Source organism: Netta rufina (assembly GCF_964035555.1).
Source record: "Netta rufina genome assembly, chromosome: Z".
Taxonomy (NCBI): Eukaryota; Metazoa; Chordata; class Aves; order Anseriformes; family Anatidae; genus Netta; species Netta rufina.
In genome coordinates, this window is record NC_140126.1 from 23,227,913 (window position 1) to 23,248,007 (window position 20,095).

General features: G+C 40.6%; 1 protein-coding gene across 1 annotated transcript in view; it reads right to left on the reverse strand.

Annotated features, from left to right (window-relative positions):
* Positions 1 to 1,036: 1,036 nt before the first annotated feature.
* The window catches only part of ARHGEF28 (Rho guanine nucleotide exchange factor 28), a 128,850-nt gene continuing 109,791 nt past the window's right edge, over positions 1,037 to 20,095 (reverse strand). The window contains exons 36-37 of the mRNA XM_084305513.1: positions 18,100 to 18,400; positions 1,037 to 2,029 (exon numbers count right to left, since the gene is read on the reverse strand). Of these exons, the coding sequence (XP_084161639.1) occupies positions 1,869 to 2,029; positions 18,100 to 18,400 (462 nt within the window). The 3' untranslated portion in view covers positions 1,037 to 1,868. The remainder of the gene's footprint in view (positions 2,030 to 18,099; positions 18,401 to 20,095) is intronic.

The window sequence follows — 20,095 nt, forward strand, 5'->3', positions numbered from 1 at the left end:
GCAGCTATCCATCCAGCAGCCTGGATTTGACAGTAACCAGTACCAGATGTTGCAGCAAAGGCATAATAAAAAGCAGAGTGAGCAATTGTGGAGCAAACTTCTTAGTTTTTCCCAGTCTCCCACCAGTTGCTGGGCAATGTGCATATGCTGAGACATAATACATTCTAGGAACTGGGGTGGTTATTCAGAAATTTACCAAAAAGGTGTCCAGATGGCAATCCAGGTTCACTGCTGACTGGTAAAACAGTGAAGGTTTGGTCTGTAGGATCCCTATCAAGAGGCTGTACTCCCATTTTAATTGTAGTCTAATCGTGAAATTTAAAGCACATCAAACACTCTGAAATTCTAGAAAATTGTTTTTTTCCTCTTACATGAAGATGGCAAAGAAGTGCTGTCAGGTGAGCAGGAGTCTTGAAGGCTGGAAATAGAAACTGGAAAATACCTCTGCAGGCCCAATCTTTCCACAATGACATGGGAAAACAATACCAACAGGCAAGCAGCACCTACTTATCAAGAACATCAGTCACCCAGTTATTAGCCCAAGACACCAGCCAAACAGACAGCCTGGTAATCCAGTGAGAAGCAACTAGGAAAGCACTGCTTTTTTGTTTTTAATATCCCCATTAGCCTACCAACCCTGGATGAGAAGCCTCCACAACCACCACCATCCAAACTTCTGCTCCTTGCAAAAGATTTTGCACAATGCAAAGCTTAGGGTAAAATGGAAACCCTACGATGCTTGGGGCACATCCAGAGTGCTCCTGCTGCACCACTGCAGGACACACCTACTCAAATAGGCATGGCTTTGATTTTGCCAACCGAGGTGCCTGCAGCACAGCTTTGGTTGCACTGCACCAATGCAGGAGTTGGGCAAGGAGTTTTTATGTTAATTTTTTTCCTTCTGTTTTCAAACTTCTTTGGAGGACGCAGCAATACATTAACATGACAGTTTTGCAGAAAGACGTAGAGCATTTAATTGATTCAATTAAAGTGTACAAAGATTACTTAAAGACAAAAAGGCATAAAACAGGTCCCAGTTGCTTACTGCCTAACAGCCTGATGATCCTGTAAACCTGAAAGCAGGAAGCTAGTTGGTTCCATGTAGAAAAGCAGCAAAGTTTCCAAAGGGATTGGTTAAATGAAAAACCTACGTTTTTTCCTCTCTCTTTTTTTTTTTTGTTCAATGAGGCTTCGTCTGGTAAATTTTAATGTATAAGGGCACTTACTGACATGAGGTACAGTTCCAATACAATAGAAAATTGACTTACAGCATCTCTACACAGAACCTGGCAACAGTACCAAAATGATGATAAGGTCTGGGACCTGAAAAACACTTACTAGCAATTGTATTGAGACCACAATCACCCTCCTCTGAGCAACTTCTGAGCCAAGGGATAAGGAAAATGACCCAATAGTTAATGTACATAGCACATTTCAGGAGAGATTATAGCTATTATTATTACACTGCTCTCTTCTCGTGTAATATCACAACTGTTAGAGGGTTGCTGATTCATACCCTGGAATCACAAATAGCAGGCCCAACTCTCTTAGTTTGCTCTTTTAAAAAGAGGGCTCATGAGAAAAGCAACAGTTGAATTCACAGCTCATAACGGTGTCTTTGCAATTCCAAAATGTTACATCTCCCCTGCTACCCACTTCTTGCAAAACACTTGAAATAGAATTATAAATTATTTTTTTTAAAGACTTCAAAATAACTTAATTGTTGTACACATAATTGGGAAAATCTTGCACTGAGTATTAAATACTATCCTTAGAGCCACTTGGTCATACAGAGAGCAACTACAGACATTTAGAAAAGCAAACACAAGTATATTTCTAAAGTGCTACAAAGATTAGAAAATGAGCCATCAGAGGTAAACAATTTTCTCCTCTCCTCTGTCTCCACTCTTCATGTCCTGCAGGCTCTCAGGCTGGTGGTTCGGCAGCAGTGCTTCAACCCGTGGTGTCTGGATGGATCCATGGCTCAGACTGCTTGTTTGGGGACCCTGGGTTTGTGAGGCATTTAGATCTGTAACACACAAAAGAAGGACACGTGACAATACATCTTATTCCATACCCATGCAATCATTAAGAGCAAATTTTGACTTTTAATTAGCAGTGTGCTGAAGTACCATGTCCTATCTTGTGTCTGTCTAAAAAGGAAAACATTTCTTACTATTGAGCTATACAAAAGCCTGGTGAGAGCTAGGTTGTCAAAATTTACAGAAATCTGTTCAAGTCTTTCCATTGCCATCCAAGGATCAGTGCCACTATTTTACAATAAAATACATGTTTACCCTTACTTTGCCAACCAGACACACACTAATGGAAAGGCATAAATGCTGTCAGAGTTGTGCTGGAGGGAAACGTACAGTACATAACTGGTACCTTTATTAGCAAGATAATCCAATTGTAAAATTAATACAGTTTCCATCATTACACAGAATTTTATTTGCAATTCTTCTTTTCATGTATGCAAAAGAATCAAGTGAGCAAAGCCCAGGTAAAAGTCTACCGGACTTGCTCTTGCAGTATGTAATAGCTTTATAACCAGTCAGCTTTTTCTGCCAGTTTTATCTGTGCTTCTTTGGGCAAAACACCTACTCTATTCTTGTCTCAGTCGTTTAGCTGTGGAGATAGTACTTGTAACCAAATGCTACAAAATTACTTCACAAAGACTTTTCATTTGTTATCTTCCTAATTTTCTCCTGCAAGTGCAGTGAACCAGCCACTTTTTTTTTTTCCCCCAGCAGAGCTTCGAAGGCTGTTGCAATGATTTATGGGTTATTACAATAAATAGATAGATAGATAGATAGATAGATAGATAGATAGATAGGCTGTATTTTCTTTCCCAGTCCAATGTTTGTACCACTTTAGGACATCAGGAACCACACCACTGTAGTTGGCTCTTCTACATCTTTATTCCTTGAAATCAGCATTTGCCATAGAAACAAGATGCATGAGAAGGGAGCATGTATCATCATACTTGGTATGAAAAAAGCCTGCAATGGCCATGCTGCAATATTTGGTCTATTCCTTTTACTGCAATCTCAGCCCAACCAGCCCCTACTACCTAAATAGGGTTAACACCTCTTTCTTACCTCTGGTAAAACTCCACAAGAAGCAGCAGAGGTTGGGACATCTGCCACAGTCACCACGGTTAACACCAGAAGCAAGCAATCCCAGCTCTGGGGGCCTTTGGGCTTTCTGTCATTCATTCATGCCACTTTGTGCCTGCCCTGGTCTCTGCCCCTTCTCACACGTGTGCAATGAAAATCAATTTTAAAGGATATACTTGTTTTTTTTACACACTGTCACTCTAAATGGTGGCAATTTACAATGTCACCTGCCCACAACTGGCACTTCTGTGATGCACACAGCTCTCACCAGTCTTGTTCATTGAGTTTACAGAAAAACAAGTTTCCTGGCACCCTGCAAAGCCCAGGCTCTCCAGTGTTTAGAGTGGTGGGAGAAGATTACAGGACAGGCATGTGGGAACATGTCATATCACTGCCTCTGCCTTCAGCGTGTTCTACGCTTTGATATTTACCCAGCTAAGGGGAGCAAACAGGCTTTGTGTTTCACACCCGGTGCAAGCTGCAGGCGCACTATACCCTCTGCTGAGATTTCAGGGTGGGTGCCAGGGCAAGGTATTTAAGTACAAGCAGTGCTTGGTCATGCTGGGGTTGTAGTAAAATGATGTCCAAATTCCCTTTCTTTTACTCTTTTACACTGGATTTAAAGGATCAAGTTTTTGCCTTAGTTGAGATCCAGAATAAGTCTTGACTCTGGATTTGCAATATCTAACACAGAAGGATTGGACTCCCTTACTTGAACAGTCCTGCTCTGTTAGTTGACATTTGCATTTATTTCTTTGTAATAGCCGTATTAGAAAAAGATTATGATTTGCAGGCTCAGATTCAAGAAACCAGAAATACCCTACATCTGCTTGTCTTTATGCAAGCTGGAGAGTTTGCTTCTATTTATTCAGTAAAAAGAGTAAAAGGTCCTCAGCCTCTGAACACGTATGTTTCTGGGTAATTTTGTCCACATTAATATTCCTTTTAAGTCCTGCGAGTCCACTCATCTTGACAAAGTTATGTGCATAAGAATATCATACAGTAAGCACTTATTTGAAAGATCTGTTTCCAAAGTTTACGAAGTACATAATTGGAGAAGCCTAATTACAAATTTGAAGAAACCTAGAAAAGAAAGAGAAACACCTTACACAGTTATTTTCTACCATCAAAACTAAACAGTAATTGCTTCACCAATTAAAATAGTAGCTGTTTCCAAACCATTTCTCATTAACTGGTACAACACTAAGCAACAGATCTATGCAGTGAAAACTGACAGCATTCTGGAAAAACAAATCAGATGCTGTCACTGTTGAAATAAGTGATTTGCTGCTAGTTTAGCTGTTGTGTTTTTGTTGTTGTTTTGCTTTTTTTTTTTTATTTTTATTATTATTCTCTTTATTTATTCTCTAATCCTTTGCACCCTGAGAATCTGAGCCACAGGAGACCATCCAGGAGGCTCCAGCCCTGCCACCACTGGGGGTGACAGCAGTTTGACAAAGTAGGAAAGACCTGCTCAACCTGGCAGATGAAAGAAGGGGCTGGTTTTTGGGTGGCACTTAGCACAGCCTTTGCCCCACAGAAACACAGAACGTCCCTGGGCCGAGGTCCCCAGCCTGCCAGGTGCCCTGCTGGCGGCTGCCTGAATGGAGACCAGCCAGCCTCGCAGGAGCAGAGCAACGTGCTGGGGGACCAGCTGCTCAGTGACAGGGGGAAAAGAGGCTGGAGTCAGTGATAAGCCTCAGAAGGAGGGAGAGCAGGGAAAGGGGACTTGCTGTAGGGTGACCCAGGTGTCAGACAGCATGGGCTCTTGTCGTGCAGAGCAGTGCCAGCTGCCAAAAAGGCTTCCCTAGCTCCCCTGCAGCATGGGGCAGATGAGCTGCCCTTGGTCCCAGGCAGACAGCTCTTTAAAAATGCTCCTCCAAAAGAAGGAAGAGCCAGGCTTGAAAGCATCACCTGCTGGCTAGTGAAGAGTCTCAAGGACTAAGGATGCCCCAAAAAATAAAAGTATAAAAAAAAAATAATCAGGAAAACAAGCCATTTATCCTCAGAGTCCATGCAAACAGCAAGGCAGAGGACAGCAGGCAAAGGGAGCTGCTGCTGGGAAGGGGCTGCCCAGAAACTCTCCAGCACTGTGCAGGCAGCTAGGCTGGCAGAGGCAGCACAGGGACACCCATGAACATTGCACCAGCTCCAGTCCCGGGCTCCTCTCTGCAGCGCTGTGACAGACAGTCAGGGCTCGGAAAGGATTTAGAGTTAGGTCAATAAGGACCATCTGCCTTTTTAAGAGCCTCCTCCGTCGCAATCTTAATTCCCCTGCCAACATTAGACACAAAATGAGCTTTGCAGTCTTCTCTCTCTTACGTTTAGCATTTATTTATTCCTTTCTTCCGCGCTGCCGTGGGGGTGATGCTAGGGCTGACTGTGCTCGGCTCAACAGCGCGCCCACCAGACCAGTGCCCACATCACCAAAAGCGATGCTGCCTCACCCCTCCTGACCAGCCAGGCAAAAACAAACACCAGAAAAATCCGTTCATTCACTCTAGGGCTGGCCAAACTCCCCAGCAAAGCAGGATGTGCTTCAGTGAAGCTAGAAGCCAGGTATTAGATGATCTGTAGTAGCACTTCAACAATAAGCATCATTTACGTCCAGCTTTTTTTCTCTTTTTTTTTTTTTTCTCCTCAGTCAAGTTAATTTTATTTAAATTAATAATAATAATTTAAAATAAATAAATAAATAAACAAAACATATTCCCTACTTCCTCTCACCCCCAATTTTCTCAAAAGTAGTTGGAGGCTGTTTCAGCAGGATTCTGGAAGGAATTACAGATTGTCTCATGAACATTTCGTACTGCCAAACCAAATGTTAAAAATGAATCCCCCCACTCCTCATTTTCCATGACCATTGATACAGTGCAATGAAGCTAGTTATCAGGCAAAGGTAGACAAACATTTTAAGCCTCCAAAATACATTTCTAGGCAACCTGAATATAGCAGTAAGGACCATACTGTAGGCTTTCAGCCTGTGGGACCAGTTTACATGGGATTTTCTAGGAGGACCTCAGTTCTGCCCCCAAGGGTCTGGTCCCAAATTCAGAGAACCGATGGCTCCTGCCTAAAAGCATGCTAATCTTGTACGGGAAATGAAATAAAAGTGGCATTATGCATCCTAACTACCTTATCCTACCCTTCCTGAAACACCAAGAGACAGGATTAGTGGCATAGAATAAACCACTCAGAAGGTGAAAGACAAAGCAAAGGAATTTGCAAAATCTGAGATCAATACATACCAAAACAAACATAGCCCGTTATCCTGGGCTGGGGGCTGGTGGTGGTACAAAAGCCGAGTAAACAACTCATTAGTCACACTGATTCTCACCTTCTGACTGTTGTCATAGGATGTAATCATTTCCACATCAAATAAATGCCACAGATTTTCTCCTTCACCTCTCTTTCCCCGGAGAATAAGACCTCTGCAGGTAACCCTGAAGTGCCCACAGTGATGGTGACGGAAAGAATGGGAAGATCGCCCCGCACTTAACCTAGCGTTGGGAAATACTCCAGGCAACAAAACCCTCTCAAGTGTCTATGTTTCTAATAGCCCTTTCTCCTCCAGCTCTGATCCCAAATTTTCAGCATTGTAGTATAATTTAAGTTGGAAAGGATCTGAAAAGGTCTCTGTTTCAACCTCCTGCCCAAAGCTGGGTCATCTCTAAGGTCAGGCCAGATTGGATACTCAGGGCTTTCCAAAAAGAGAGGAAAAAATAGTAGAAAAGAGAAAGAAAAAAATAATGAAAGAAAGGAGTGGAAAAAAAAAATGAAAGGAAAAAAAAAAAAAAAAAAAAAAAACAAGGGAAAAGAAAGAAAAAGGGAAAAAAGAAAAAGAGGAAAGAGGAAACACTACATGGACTGCATAAACAGCACATACACACTCAATGACTTTGCTGTGACTTTCAGAGATCTGTGTCACATGTTGTCTATCTTTGTACAGAAAGAGAGATTTACTCCACTTCCAGCAGTGAACATGTTAAAGATTCTTAAAGCCATTATTTCCCGAGGGGGTAGGGTGTAGACAGAATTAGTTTTTAGTTTGACCATTTATTTCCAATAACTGATACCAGTTTTTATACCACGTTCATCTGGACTGACAGCTGACACATCAACTTCAGGCCAGAGCTATATGAAATGGCAGAGTTGCTGTATTTAATCCCCCCCGCCGGCACTCATGCATAATGCAAAGCATGGGCAGACACCTAAAAAACAGTGCTAAGTCTACCGGGTCTGGGATATTCAAAGGAATCCAAGGGAGACAGGCTCTCAATTGCCATCACAATTCAATAGCAAATGGCAGCCTAACTCCCGTAAGCTCCACTGAAAGTCCCCACCAGCAATCCTAGGGCAGCTGTTTATCTCTAAGGATGCGCCCTGTGATTTTCGTGCAGATTCCTTTGCAAGAGCTGATTTCCCAGGCACCTCTGAGCATCTCAGCTTTGCTCCCTTTCCTCCCGGCAAAAGGCACTGTGATCAGTTTTGATTGCATTTTCAGTTGATAGAGACTATTGCGACAGATACTGCATTGATAGACTTGCAATGGTTCTCCCATTATTGGGAGTTCAGTTGTTTGTGAGCCTACTAGTTGGTAGGGGGAAGTGAACAACATGTGGCAACATCAGATGTGCTGGGGCAACACAGCCCTTTGCCCATGGAGGGAATAACCAGGACACCGAGCCTCAGCAAAATGCCAGGAAAACATTTTGATCTTGAAGCTAACCATGGAAAGAGGAGCATAATCCATTCCTTAACCAACTAAGGCAAGAAACCAACCTGATAATGTTGATGCTGTTATTTACTTGTAACCAGCCCAACCAGAGGAAAAAGTGGCAAACAAGCACTTCCATGAATAAGAGGTCTTTTCACAAAAAGCAGGTGATCAATCAGGTCATAACAGAACCTACGTTAATTAAACTCATAAGATTATGGTGCCATTTGTTTGTTGTTGTTAGGAGACACAGAACAGAAAGAACCTAAAGCCTATGATGATGGTATGCCATGTACCCCTTTTTCATGTCTGTTCTTTGGATTTTAGATCATGGTAAAATTGCTCAAAATGTCTTTATTCCATGTCTTTCTGCTCTTTGTTTTAGCTCTTGAGTTCAATATAATAATGTGAGTCACTTTTTTGGGTTTGCCTCATAATTCTTTAGAGAAGTTTGGTCTAGACAATTTGGACCAAACTGTTGGCCAGGAAGAAATCCACATTATTCAACTGAAAATGCTTTTTCATAAAGCTTCATAATGGTTCCAACTCAGTTATCTGATACCTGTCTTATCAGATTTTGAAGTCATATGATAATGCAACCCTCTTCTTTTATTAAAGCTCAGCAAACACTATTTCTAACATGGATGATATCAAAGAAAAAATTGAAAAAACATCTCATGCTCACTGTCAATGATACCTCTCTAACATCAAATTTATAGCATGCCCTAACCTAGGTCAAAATAATTTTAAATTTTAACCTACGTACATGGCTACAGTATCAGTTGTGTTAGTTTTAAAGTGCACAGCTTCTGAACTATTTTTGGCATGCTGTTTTTTAATGTATATCAATGAGGGACTTAAAAATAGGTCTTAACTTAATCATAACTTGTCTGTATTTTAAATACCCACAGTCTCACCTTGGCAGGGCATGCTGCCTGCCAGCTCTCTGCTTCTGCTTAATATTAATTTATTTAGGTATGAATTCCCTATTAAGCTTTCTTTGTGCTAAGCTTTGAAGCTTTAGATGGTCAATTACAGACACACACATGGTCCAACAGGTATTCTGCTAACAATGAACACATGTTTTATTGACCTACTTCTTTTCCAGCTCATTAAACACAGCTGCACTCAAATGATCAAGAGAAAATAACCGTAAAACCCCAAGAACACCCTTCCTGCAGAGGATCACAAAGAATGGTACAAGCTGCCTGTGCAGAGCCACCACTCCGCACAGCCCTCAGCACCTCTCCAGAAGCAGAGCCATCCACCCAGATGATCATAAAAGCGAGCAGCAACAGGTAAACACCTGGAGCCTCCTCCTTCAGGAGCCTAATGCAAGTATCCAAGGCAAGATGCAGCTACTCCCCCCTGTCCCATGATTTGCAGAAGACATCCAACCAGCAAACTGAAGCCACAAAAAACTGCAGCCAGTGATGAAAGCTTCAGCCTGAGTGCTTGCTGGAGAAATGGAAAGTTCAATTCCCAGAGATTTAACAACTGATGAAACCAGCTCACCTCTCTGCTGCTGGGAAGCAGACCCCCCTGCCTTCCTTGCCAGCCTTCCCCACTTTGCACCCCAAGAATAAAACACTGTCATGCAGCTTGCTCTCCTTCCCTCCCAAAGAAACAGCATTAACCCTGAAAAAACAGCGTCTCTGGCACAAATTTACTCCCTTTGAAACAAAATGGGACATTTACACATCAAAACTATTCTCCAGAGCTGTCTGTTACCACAGGTAGGCATTACTGTGCTGATTAACCTCACTTCATATTTTATGGTGTTGTATTGTGTTTTGTTTTGTTTTAAACTACAAGTTTGCTTTGAAATGAACATTCAATCAAAGTCCCTGGAAAACAATCAGTTTTGTCCCCAGCTTTTGGCCACTCTCTCAAGGTACAATACAAAGGAGTAAGATCTGGAATTTAGTAAATATTTTCCTGAAGAAACAGGAGGGCACAAATGAAGGGGCAGGTCATTTATAAAACACTCTCAAGCTACCTCCTAAGCACCTTGGCTTTATACAGCGGTTTCCCAACAACAGACCAGCTCCATCATTTTTCACTCATAAAAGCTGACAAGATCAAAACGGAGTAAGTGGTACAAGAATACTAAGCCAATATAAGGAGTTGCTGCATAAGCAAAAATAAGGCAAAGCACCTGTTTCAAATCAATTGCATGGTAATTTTAACCTTTAATAGAAGCTCCTCCTTATTGATTAATACAGGAAAAAATATGGGCATTGCTACGAGTAAGTATCTGAAAAAACCCTCTTATCTGATGGTCACAGAGATAACTGCACTCCACTGAACTCAAAAGACAGGGAAATATTCACTAATTTTTGACTGCAGATTGAGTCAACCACTTTTATCTGTTTTAAATCTGGTTGTTAGGAAGTGTAGACTGTGACATTTATTTCTTGCAGTCAATTAAAAAACAGAAAGAATTGAACAGCTAAACATTCCACAAGTTCTGCTTTGTAAGCAGAGGAAGTTTTAGGGTGTGATCAAATATTTTGAAATAGTTGCCCTTTTTAATTGTTTGCTAACCACTCTGTGGACATCTAACTGCTGTGAAAACAGTTTGCCTATAAGATATAGGGAAGACCATACATCAAAGCCCAAGGCACCATTATCAAAAAAACACGTGCTTTCATCCTGTCAGCCCAGTGCTTTTCTCAAAGAAACTGGAAGTACTTGGGTCCACTTTTCTTTTTTCTGCTCCCACTTATCGCTGCTATGGGCAACTCTGGCCTTACTTGTAAGCCTGAATTAATCACCACCTCCTTCCACTTTGCCTTTGCCACAGGTTTTGCTCATCTCTAGTCACACAGAATCACCTCTGTAGACCCAGATCTGCTTTAGTCTAGCTCCCTTCAGTGCCTTCCCATCCATTCCCTCCATGCTGCAGCTCTGCCTTGGTCCCATCCCACTGCTACAGAGACCAGGCTGTTTCCCCCCAGCAGGAAAAAGTGATGCTATATTTTAAAATACCTTCCTCCGTTCATTTTGGGAGGCAGGTTAAAACTGCCCATCTTTAATGCAGAAGCCTTTCTCAGGACTTTCTCCCCCTTCCAATCCCTCTGCTGTGTTATAATGGCACGTTTCTTTGCAGAGCAGACATCTTTTCTGCAGTTATTGCTGTCAGCAACAACTATCCTGCCATTCTCAATTAAAAAAAAAATGCTTTTCGTCCTTGCCAAATCTACAAGATGTCTTGTCTGTCATGTATTCTTTAACACAGAATATATCCAATGACTTTTCAAAGTGCATGGGTTTCTTTGATTTTTTGTATGGTAGACCTAAGCAAATATATCCAAATCACATTGATTTTTGTGGCATTTATGTTCCAGCTCTAAATAACACTTCAAGAGAATACTCAAGGAATCTCAGCAGGTTACCACTGGAGATCTTATTTGATTAAACTAAAAACAACTTCCATACTAGCATCAAGGCTCCTCCTTTCTACTGCCCCACCAAAAACTTACACCCAATGGAAAATTTTCTGTAGCATCTGGGGAGGCAGAACAAGATACTCCATTAAATCTCCCCTAGCAATTTGGCTAGTGCCAATATAATTTATGTGGAAGGCAACTGGATGCTCTTATAATTGGTGCCAATAAAAGACAGACAGACAGACAATCTTCCCCAGTTTCTCAATAAATATTTAACAGCAGATGCTGCTAAGGTGGTTTCATATTACTGAGACTTCATTACTTTTACACAACATGCTACAGGCCATTTCCTGGAATATGTAAAGTATTATACTAAATAATTAAAATGAGATTGTCCTTTTCAAAATAAGCCAGACAGATACATTTGGTGATTCAGCTACATGATTTTCTTGGGTGTGTTTGCATACTCAGTATCTTGCAAAATTCGATCATCCATAAACTGCTTCTCCCAGCCATTAAGATGGATTATTTATTCATACTTCTTAATCTATTTCAGGTTGTAATTGCAATAATAAACCATATACAAAACATTTTTAATGTACTAATGCAGGGCACCCAACCAGGTCTCCACCCACAGCTCACATTACCTACGGAAAACATGGACCTCCCAAGGATTCTTCCTGACATCAGACAATTAACAATTGTTTTGTGCTTCTCCTCAGGGATCACCTCTTCCCCTTTGGACTTACTGCTGAAGTCACAGCTCTGCACAACCCTGAGCTGGAGCTGCCTGACCAGAGACCAAAAGGAGCAGTCCTTTGGCAAATGACTCCCCATGTCTTGTTTCAAAATTTGCTTCTCTCCCCCCTACAGTTCTCTGTAACCCTGATCCATTGGAACAACCTTGCTTAAGTAAAGAATAAATCTGCATATAAAAGATGACAGTCCACACCATTCTGAACTCACTAATGCCAGTAATTCCACTGAATTCAAAAAACACTGTACTGAAATTGCTGGAATCATAAGTACAAGCAAGCTGAGAAAGATTTGGCCATCATTCTGTTGCTTATGAAGTCTGCAGGCAAGGCACCTCTCAGTGCAATGTGCACATTTATACCAATTCCAGCAGTACCCCAAAAGAGAGGATGGACAATCTTTACATTCCATTCATAACTTTGAAGACATGGCACTATTTTACACTTCCCTCCTAATGAATGAGCTCTCAGTGGGAAGATATTAGAAAGAATAAAATCAGACAGGCATTGCACAGGAAATTCTGTACTTACATTAGCGTACAAAACAAAAACAGTACATCATTAACTGCCTTAATTAAGAGGTTATGCAATACCACTGAATCTACTGTGGTTACGTTCAGAAATAAGAAGTATTTTGAGAAGAGAAAATTAGTAACAGAAGAACAAAACCCTAACATTGCAGAGCTGAAAAGCAAATGTTACTTGAAATATACTAATTGCGGATGACATATAACGACATATTTTTTGCTTTGGTATCACACTGCCATGTGATTTAATCCCTTTTGCCATCTGCTTTAAACAAATGGCAGTGTTATTCCCAAGAGGAAAAAATACTTCCCCTGTGATTCACTTCCACCAAGTATCCCACAGACACTGATGTCTTATGGCAGAGCACAAAACTCAGTGTTCTGTGATACAAAGAGGAGACAAAATTGCTGCAATCAGTTACAGCAAGTTGTTCTATTAAATTGATGTAATTTTGAACCCAGGAGCAATGGATGGTGATATTTAGTTACATATTCTTATATCTTCCCGTTTCAATTTATTCTCATAATAACTTATGTTGGGCACTGAACAGGTTGTCTGCTTACCTATGCAGCCACCCATGCTAAAAGCAGAACGAATAACCAGGATACAAAGGGCACTATTAAATTTAGAATTAAATGGATGTTCCTAATTTGACATCTACTCGATTAAAAGAGACAGCAAATTTAAAGTAGCTCAACATATCACATCTGCACAGGAGGCTCCCTGACAATCCTGGAGCTCCATAGTCAGGTATCTTCTGCTTTTAAGAGATTTCCACCATTTCCACTTCTTAAGTAAAAGAATGGAAAGAATTCACATTCCATGCAAAGCAAACAATTTTAAAAAAATCACTGTTAGAAATGTTGTGAAGCACAACAGAAAAATAAAACTCAAAATAGGCAGAACAGCATCCTTCTGTACCACTCTACAGGTGATACGGGACTGGTTTGCTGTTGGCTACAAAGGATGATGTTTAAACTGGGGACCAGTAAAGCGTGTACTGTGCAAGGTACAATTACATTTCAGTTCAGAGGATGAGTGGGTCAAATGTACTCAAAAGGAGCTCACACAGCAGTACCATTAAAGAAATTAACTGACAATGGTCATATATACAGAACTGTGATGACCTTTTTTGTTAGAGTAAGTCATTATTTAACAAGTTCCCACTGATGAAAGCCATCTTATTCAACAAAGTCCTAAATATCCCATTAACCACCCCTAGTGCTGGCAGTGGTGTCTGCCCTGAGTTACCAAGCTCCAGCCCTTGCCAAAATCCTGTGCTGACTTGGAACCATGGGGAAACAGCATGCATGTTTTCAGATGACTTTTAGCACTGTAGTACAAAACATATTTCATGTGATTTTTATCACATTTGCTTCAGTTTTACATTGTATAACTGTACTGACATCAACAGATTTGCCTTATGCAATGAGTGAAGAGCCAGGCCCATGCAGCACCATTCTCATCTTCCCTGATGTAAACATATGCAGATACTTCTATACAATGCCATTAGGCCATAAACAATGTTAAGGTAGCCAAAAAACAATGTGTCATTCTAAACCTCATAGCAGATATTATCAATGGGAAAATAAAACAAATGAATCTCATTCTCAATTTTAAGAACAGGCCCAACACAGCAATCACCTCTAGCACAATCTGCCTTTAGGAACAGGAAAATAATTTCTTATGAAGGATAAAGAAAACAAATGAAGTTACAGGACACTAAACGTTGTTTCTGTGATTGGTTTGTGGTTTTGCTTTTTCTATAGTGAATTAAATATTTTACAACTCTAGAAACCACTTTCTTTGATGAAAACCACTGTAAATGGATCGTTTTGCCAAAATCAAACTATCTCATTTGCTTATATGCATATATGTACAAATTACTGTCTCTCAAAAAATTAAAAACGTTTTATTCAAATATAGCCCTATTTTTTTCTCCTTTTTTTTTTTTAATTTGGATGTTTGTGGAAATCATAGTGTTTTCTATGTTCCCCATTAAGATTTAAACCGCATTTTTCACTACACCATGTATAAAGATCCTTCATGCTAACACTGCAAATGTTTGGGAAAAATCTTCCATAATCAAGTTTCAGTGCAGTTTTCCAGATGTTCCACTTTTCAACTCTATTCTTGTAGGTACGACTTATGAATAATAAATAAGTAAATAAATAAAATGTGAAAAAATAAAAAGCAGTACTAGGTACTGCAATGTTGTTCACTTCAAAGCTTAAAAGAATTAAAATTGCATTGATTTCTGAAATCAAAGAGGTGAATCCATAGGTAGATCCTTAGGCATTGCTCCAGGTAGTCAACCCGACATGTCAATTAAATGCAAGATGTAATTTATTCAATTCTCAGTCTAGTCTGACACAAAACCTATACTTCCCCTGATTCCTAATTAGCCAAAGTACTTGTCTTCTTTCATGCAGATAATTTCATAACCATTAGTGTAAAGCATTAACACGTTTTTCTTTCAATCATATTTTCCTCCTGTTGACTGACACACCTTTCTTTTCTAGTGAGTGTACTCGTGCCAGTTTCAGCTTTGTGGGAACTTGCCCCAAGGTCTTTAGTAAAGTTCCCTCCCATACACATAAAACAATGATATATAATCATGATGTTAGCAATGTGAAGAGACATATGTCTTACCTTAGAAAATATGAATGGAAAACTATGCACTGGAGGAATGTAGCTACTTCCATTTAGGTACATTTATGAAGCTAAACTGCACAGTATTTAACTTACAGTATAATGCAGCATGACTAACTCCTTGACAACATGTTCAGGTGGTATTTCTCATTAAATAATTTAATTTTTTTGACAGACCAGACTTCTTACAGGATACCTAATAATTCTATGAAAATTATTCAAAACCAACAAGTTCTTTTTGTGTACTGGGCACACAAACTTAATATACGCAAGATCTGGCTATGTATGTAGCTGCTACGTGGCAATTCCCAGTAAAGCATACTCAGTATTTTTTTTCCTTAATTCTTTTTTAACTTACTATTTAGGACTGCTTTTGGAAAGATGATTATAAGTCTTTATATAGAAAGCTGGTTGAAGAATACAGAAAAATGTCATGACATTTCATCAGTATAAAAATATGAAAAGTTTCAGCTAACTTTCAAATTCTTTCTAGTGCTTCTTTCATTGTATCCTTGCTGGTTTTCTTTCACAGCAGTCAAAACTGACTTTATCTTGCAGAGGAGTCAGGAAAAAGAGGCACAAGGCACTTCTTAAACTGCTAAACTCTCTGGGGAAAAAGCATGGCCAAAAAACAACAGAAAGGAATTTGCTTTTTGGTTATGAAATGTTCGTACTATTCAACTTGATTCTCATTGCTTAGGAATGAGTGATTCACTTAATTTTGATGTGGGGGGCCATTTGCTGGGGCTACGGATGCCATCTGTCTTTCAGGGGGATGCTCAGCGTTCTTCTCATTCCCTGCTCCCTGTACGGTGGCTCCTAATGCATGACAGAAGCAAGCCCAAATCATACAAACTCATGCACTGCATGATCAGAGAATAAAATACTTGTCACCCTCTGAGTCACAAATGTGACTACGGAATATGATGGCACATCCCTCTGGGGGGAGGTTCCCTCCCTGCCTGCTCTACCAGCATGCCGAGAGCTTCACAACACCATCTGCACCACCAGGATGCCACAAGGATTTGCTGCACTGCCTTGCCAACAGTGCTTTGTGACTTAATCAAGGCATTAGCTGCAGTTTTTACAGACATGGCGTCAGCAGAGAGATTTCAGCTAACCTACTGCTTTCCCTCTTGGGCAGGTTTTGTAGCTACTGCTGGTCCCAGGCGGCTGGGTCTGTACTGGTGCCCTGTTTCCACAGCAAGATCAGGATGTCTGCATGAGATGCCGTGACAGCAGCTGAACACCACGCTGGCCTACTGTCAGCCCATTGTAGGTGAAGGGCATCTTTACACAGAGAAGCTCCACCAGCTTATCTTAGAATCAGTGCAATTACACTGGTGCAAGCCAGTTTAATTAAACCAGACGCTCTCATGTGGGCTTAATTTAGAGTATCCTGGTTAGCTTGCATCTGAACATTTGCCAGTGCAAGCTAATCCACTTTTGAAAGGTTTAAACCCACGTATGTGTTCCTTTTCAACTTTGCACTAGCTTAGCTAACCTATTACTAAAATGACAGCTTCAGTCAAACTAGAACAAGTTTCACCAGGCTAATTATTTAGGCATTTTTAGAAATATTAATCTCTTTTGCTAATCAGCTTGGTTTGCTGATTGTGGTGATGAGAATAGTCAGCCATACCTTTGAATATAAAATGTTTTTTGTTTTTTTTTAGCAATCTGTGTACTCAGGACAATGTTGTTATACTAAGGCTGTATAGCACATGCCTGATTAACACATTACAAGGAGTCCTAAGTAACAACTTCCTTAACCAAGGACTTTTCCGTTTGAACAACTTCGAGATTTGACCTAAGAATACTAAAAAAATAATAATAATAAATTGTACCCATATACGATTTAACCTTCTGATCCTACCTAGTTCTGCTGCCCACTGGTCTTGCTGTGACCTGAGCTGCATGCAGCAGGCATGGGGACTGAAGACATCCTGCACTGCCAGCTGCAGAAAGAGGGCGGCTTGTGTGCTGCTGCAGTGCTGACTTGTCATGTGCCACCTGGATCTCATGACTGTGCAAGGAAAGCCCCGACAGATCATTTAATCTGTTACACCAAAAGTGCACCATTGTCCCCTATGATTCCTAGATGTGTTTTTACAAGCCGTTCTGCAACTCTCACTATAACGAACAAAGATACCACAAAAGATCAAAACTAGCACTGTGAAACAGGAGAAACTAAAAACAGATAGTTTAGTGTTTCTCATTAGCATGGCTTTAAGCCACTCAGGGAATTTTCAATGCAATGCAATGCTCAGATAGGTGCCATTTTTCCACTCATTTTGGTAGCCACAGTTAGTAACTACCATGCAATTAACCAGTCTTGTGGAGTTCTGACAAAATATATAAGTAAGGAAAGGTAATGCAGTAAAAGTTACTTTTAAATCACATGGCTGCTTATTGTTAAAGATTATATTATCCCTTAAAAGTGATGTAATTTTCTTTCTGCAACCACCATGAGCCTTACAAGATATTTTCAGTTCATTCCCAGTGAAGGAAAAAGGAAGGTCTTTGATCAGAGATTACCATTTCAATATAGTAAAATAAAAGCTGTTCTAACCAGAAATCATCTAGAAGTGTAGCTGTGTCCTAAAACAGCTGCTAAACCACTAAGACGAACTTCAGTCCTCCTGAAAAAATAGCCAAAAAACCATGAGGAAATGATTTGCAGAGACCAACACACTGAATAGCTCTATACAGACACAGAGAAGGATATATTTTTTTTTGCAAAAGATTTCTGTATTTGTGTTCTATGCTGCTCATTTTCTCATCTACCCTCAACAATATTGCAAAATGGCATGCAACTGTTTTAGCAAACTCGATTGCTTATGCCACTACCAAGCTGCTTTCCTCCCTAGGACTATTCATCCTGAGAGGTGGCAAACTGCCCATACTACTTGTTAACTAAATAAAGTGCTAATTACCATTATTAAAGGCATCCTTGTTGTTTTTGCAGGAGAAAGGCATCTGCTGGGAAGGGCCAGTGGATTTGCACAGTTCATTGGTCAACGCTGGCTGACAAGAAGTGTTTGTTCTGAGGTCCACCTGATTTTCAACAGTCCGTGCTATATCAGAGTTTGAATTGTTCAACCCATACACACCATCTTTATAGACAAGAGAAGAATCTGATCTGTTGAGGCTGCTTAGAGACACACATACTACAGTGTCATTTAAGTAGAATGAATGTTCACGAAGAAAGCGATCCGACTGATTATGTCCCATTATCTGCAAAAGGAAAACAAAACAAAACAAAACAAACAAACAAACAAACAAATAAATAAATAAATAAATAAATAACAGCATTTTCAATTTTGTCCAGCACAGAAGAACCCTTATACCAGGGTACCTTAAGTTAAATGCTGGACAGAATGAGGATTCATACCACACAGTCACTTAGTTTCGCAGAAGCTAACATCAGAAAATGCTAAATTGGCCACACGTACAGGAATATACATCAGTAATTGAGTATATTTTGCTTTGGCTACTCCCAAAACACAGAAAGAATCAGTAATAACTGCAAAATAGCGAAACACAAAGACCCCGTACCTGAGATGTACCAAGGTTAGCTGACTTCTTTTAGGGAGTTAATATTTTGCTCCATGGCTAAATAAGGTACCATTTCACACGGTGTAACCATAGAGACGAGGACTGCAACTGCCCTACTGGAGACTGCAGATGGTGTTCAGCAAGTACATGCGGCTCCTGGGAGATGCAAATGCATTACCTGCAGCCTGCAACACCCCGCAGGCGTGTTATCGACTGGGTGCACCAACAGAAGGAGTAGCAGTAGAATTAGCTGTGACGTCTGGCCATCCAAAAATAGCTAGGCTCAGAGTGATGGCAAAAATAATGGTCTGGGAGGAAAGGCTGGCTGGTAAATGCCCAGTCCTGGTTCTGCTGCTGCTGCAGTGTGTGGCATTGGAAAATGCAGGACAGAGACAAGCCCAAGGACTGGAGTACATTCAGGTCATATATTTTACTTGAAATAAAAACACAAGTGAAATGGCTTTACACATTAAATAGTAGGTTAAGAATTACTTAAAACCTGTGGCTCTTTGACACTCAGGATTTCATTATTTTGCCTCTGTCTGTGGCACCCTGGACATCCCTGAATCCAACTGTCATCCTTCAACTTCCTCTCCTCAGAAGACTTCAAAAGTCTCATTAATTAGAGCTGATGGGCAAGTTCAGCTTTTGTTTTATCATCCACTTCTTAAGCATTGCCAAATAAGTCAAACTTTTACCACAATCTGTACTAATACACACTGCCTTCATTGTTTGGGCTGGGCAAGCATATAGGGATAAGTTGTGTTCACACCATGCTCACAAAAGCTGGATGAAAAGGAAGAGGTCAGAGGCCAATCCTTCATCTCCTCATTCAGGCTCAGGCTTAGACACTGAATGGTCACTGCCTGTTATGGGTCAGCTGCCAGCTGAAGAGCTAGGGAGGTGATGGCCTGAAGAACGGCTCTACATTTTTTCTTGTGAAAATGAAAACCTGAGGGGAAGAAAGCTGTTTGGGTCAGTGGGCTTTGAATCCATGTGATTTGTTTTGATTTACAGGTGCTTTAGGGAACAGCCATGGAAACCAAAACTTTGCTCACTGGTGGAGGGACTAGGCAGCCAGGGCACACCTGGCAGGTTAACACCCAAAAGCTGAGTGCAAAGCCAGCTTCTTTTCCTGCACCCTCAACTTCAAGAAGAATTTAACCATTTTTGATACTAGCTCTTAAGCAGCATCAGAGCTGCTTTAAAGAGCATCACCTAATAATGGCCATCTAATAATGACCAACAGTATAACCAATTATACTGTTGAGGCCAGAGCCACACACCGACCTCATTCACTCAGGAGTTGCTTGTTTCAGAGAAGCAAGATGGACAGTGCAAGGCCCGATAGAACATCGTGGGAATCAGGCCTGC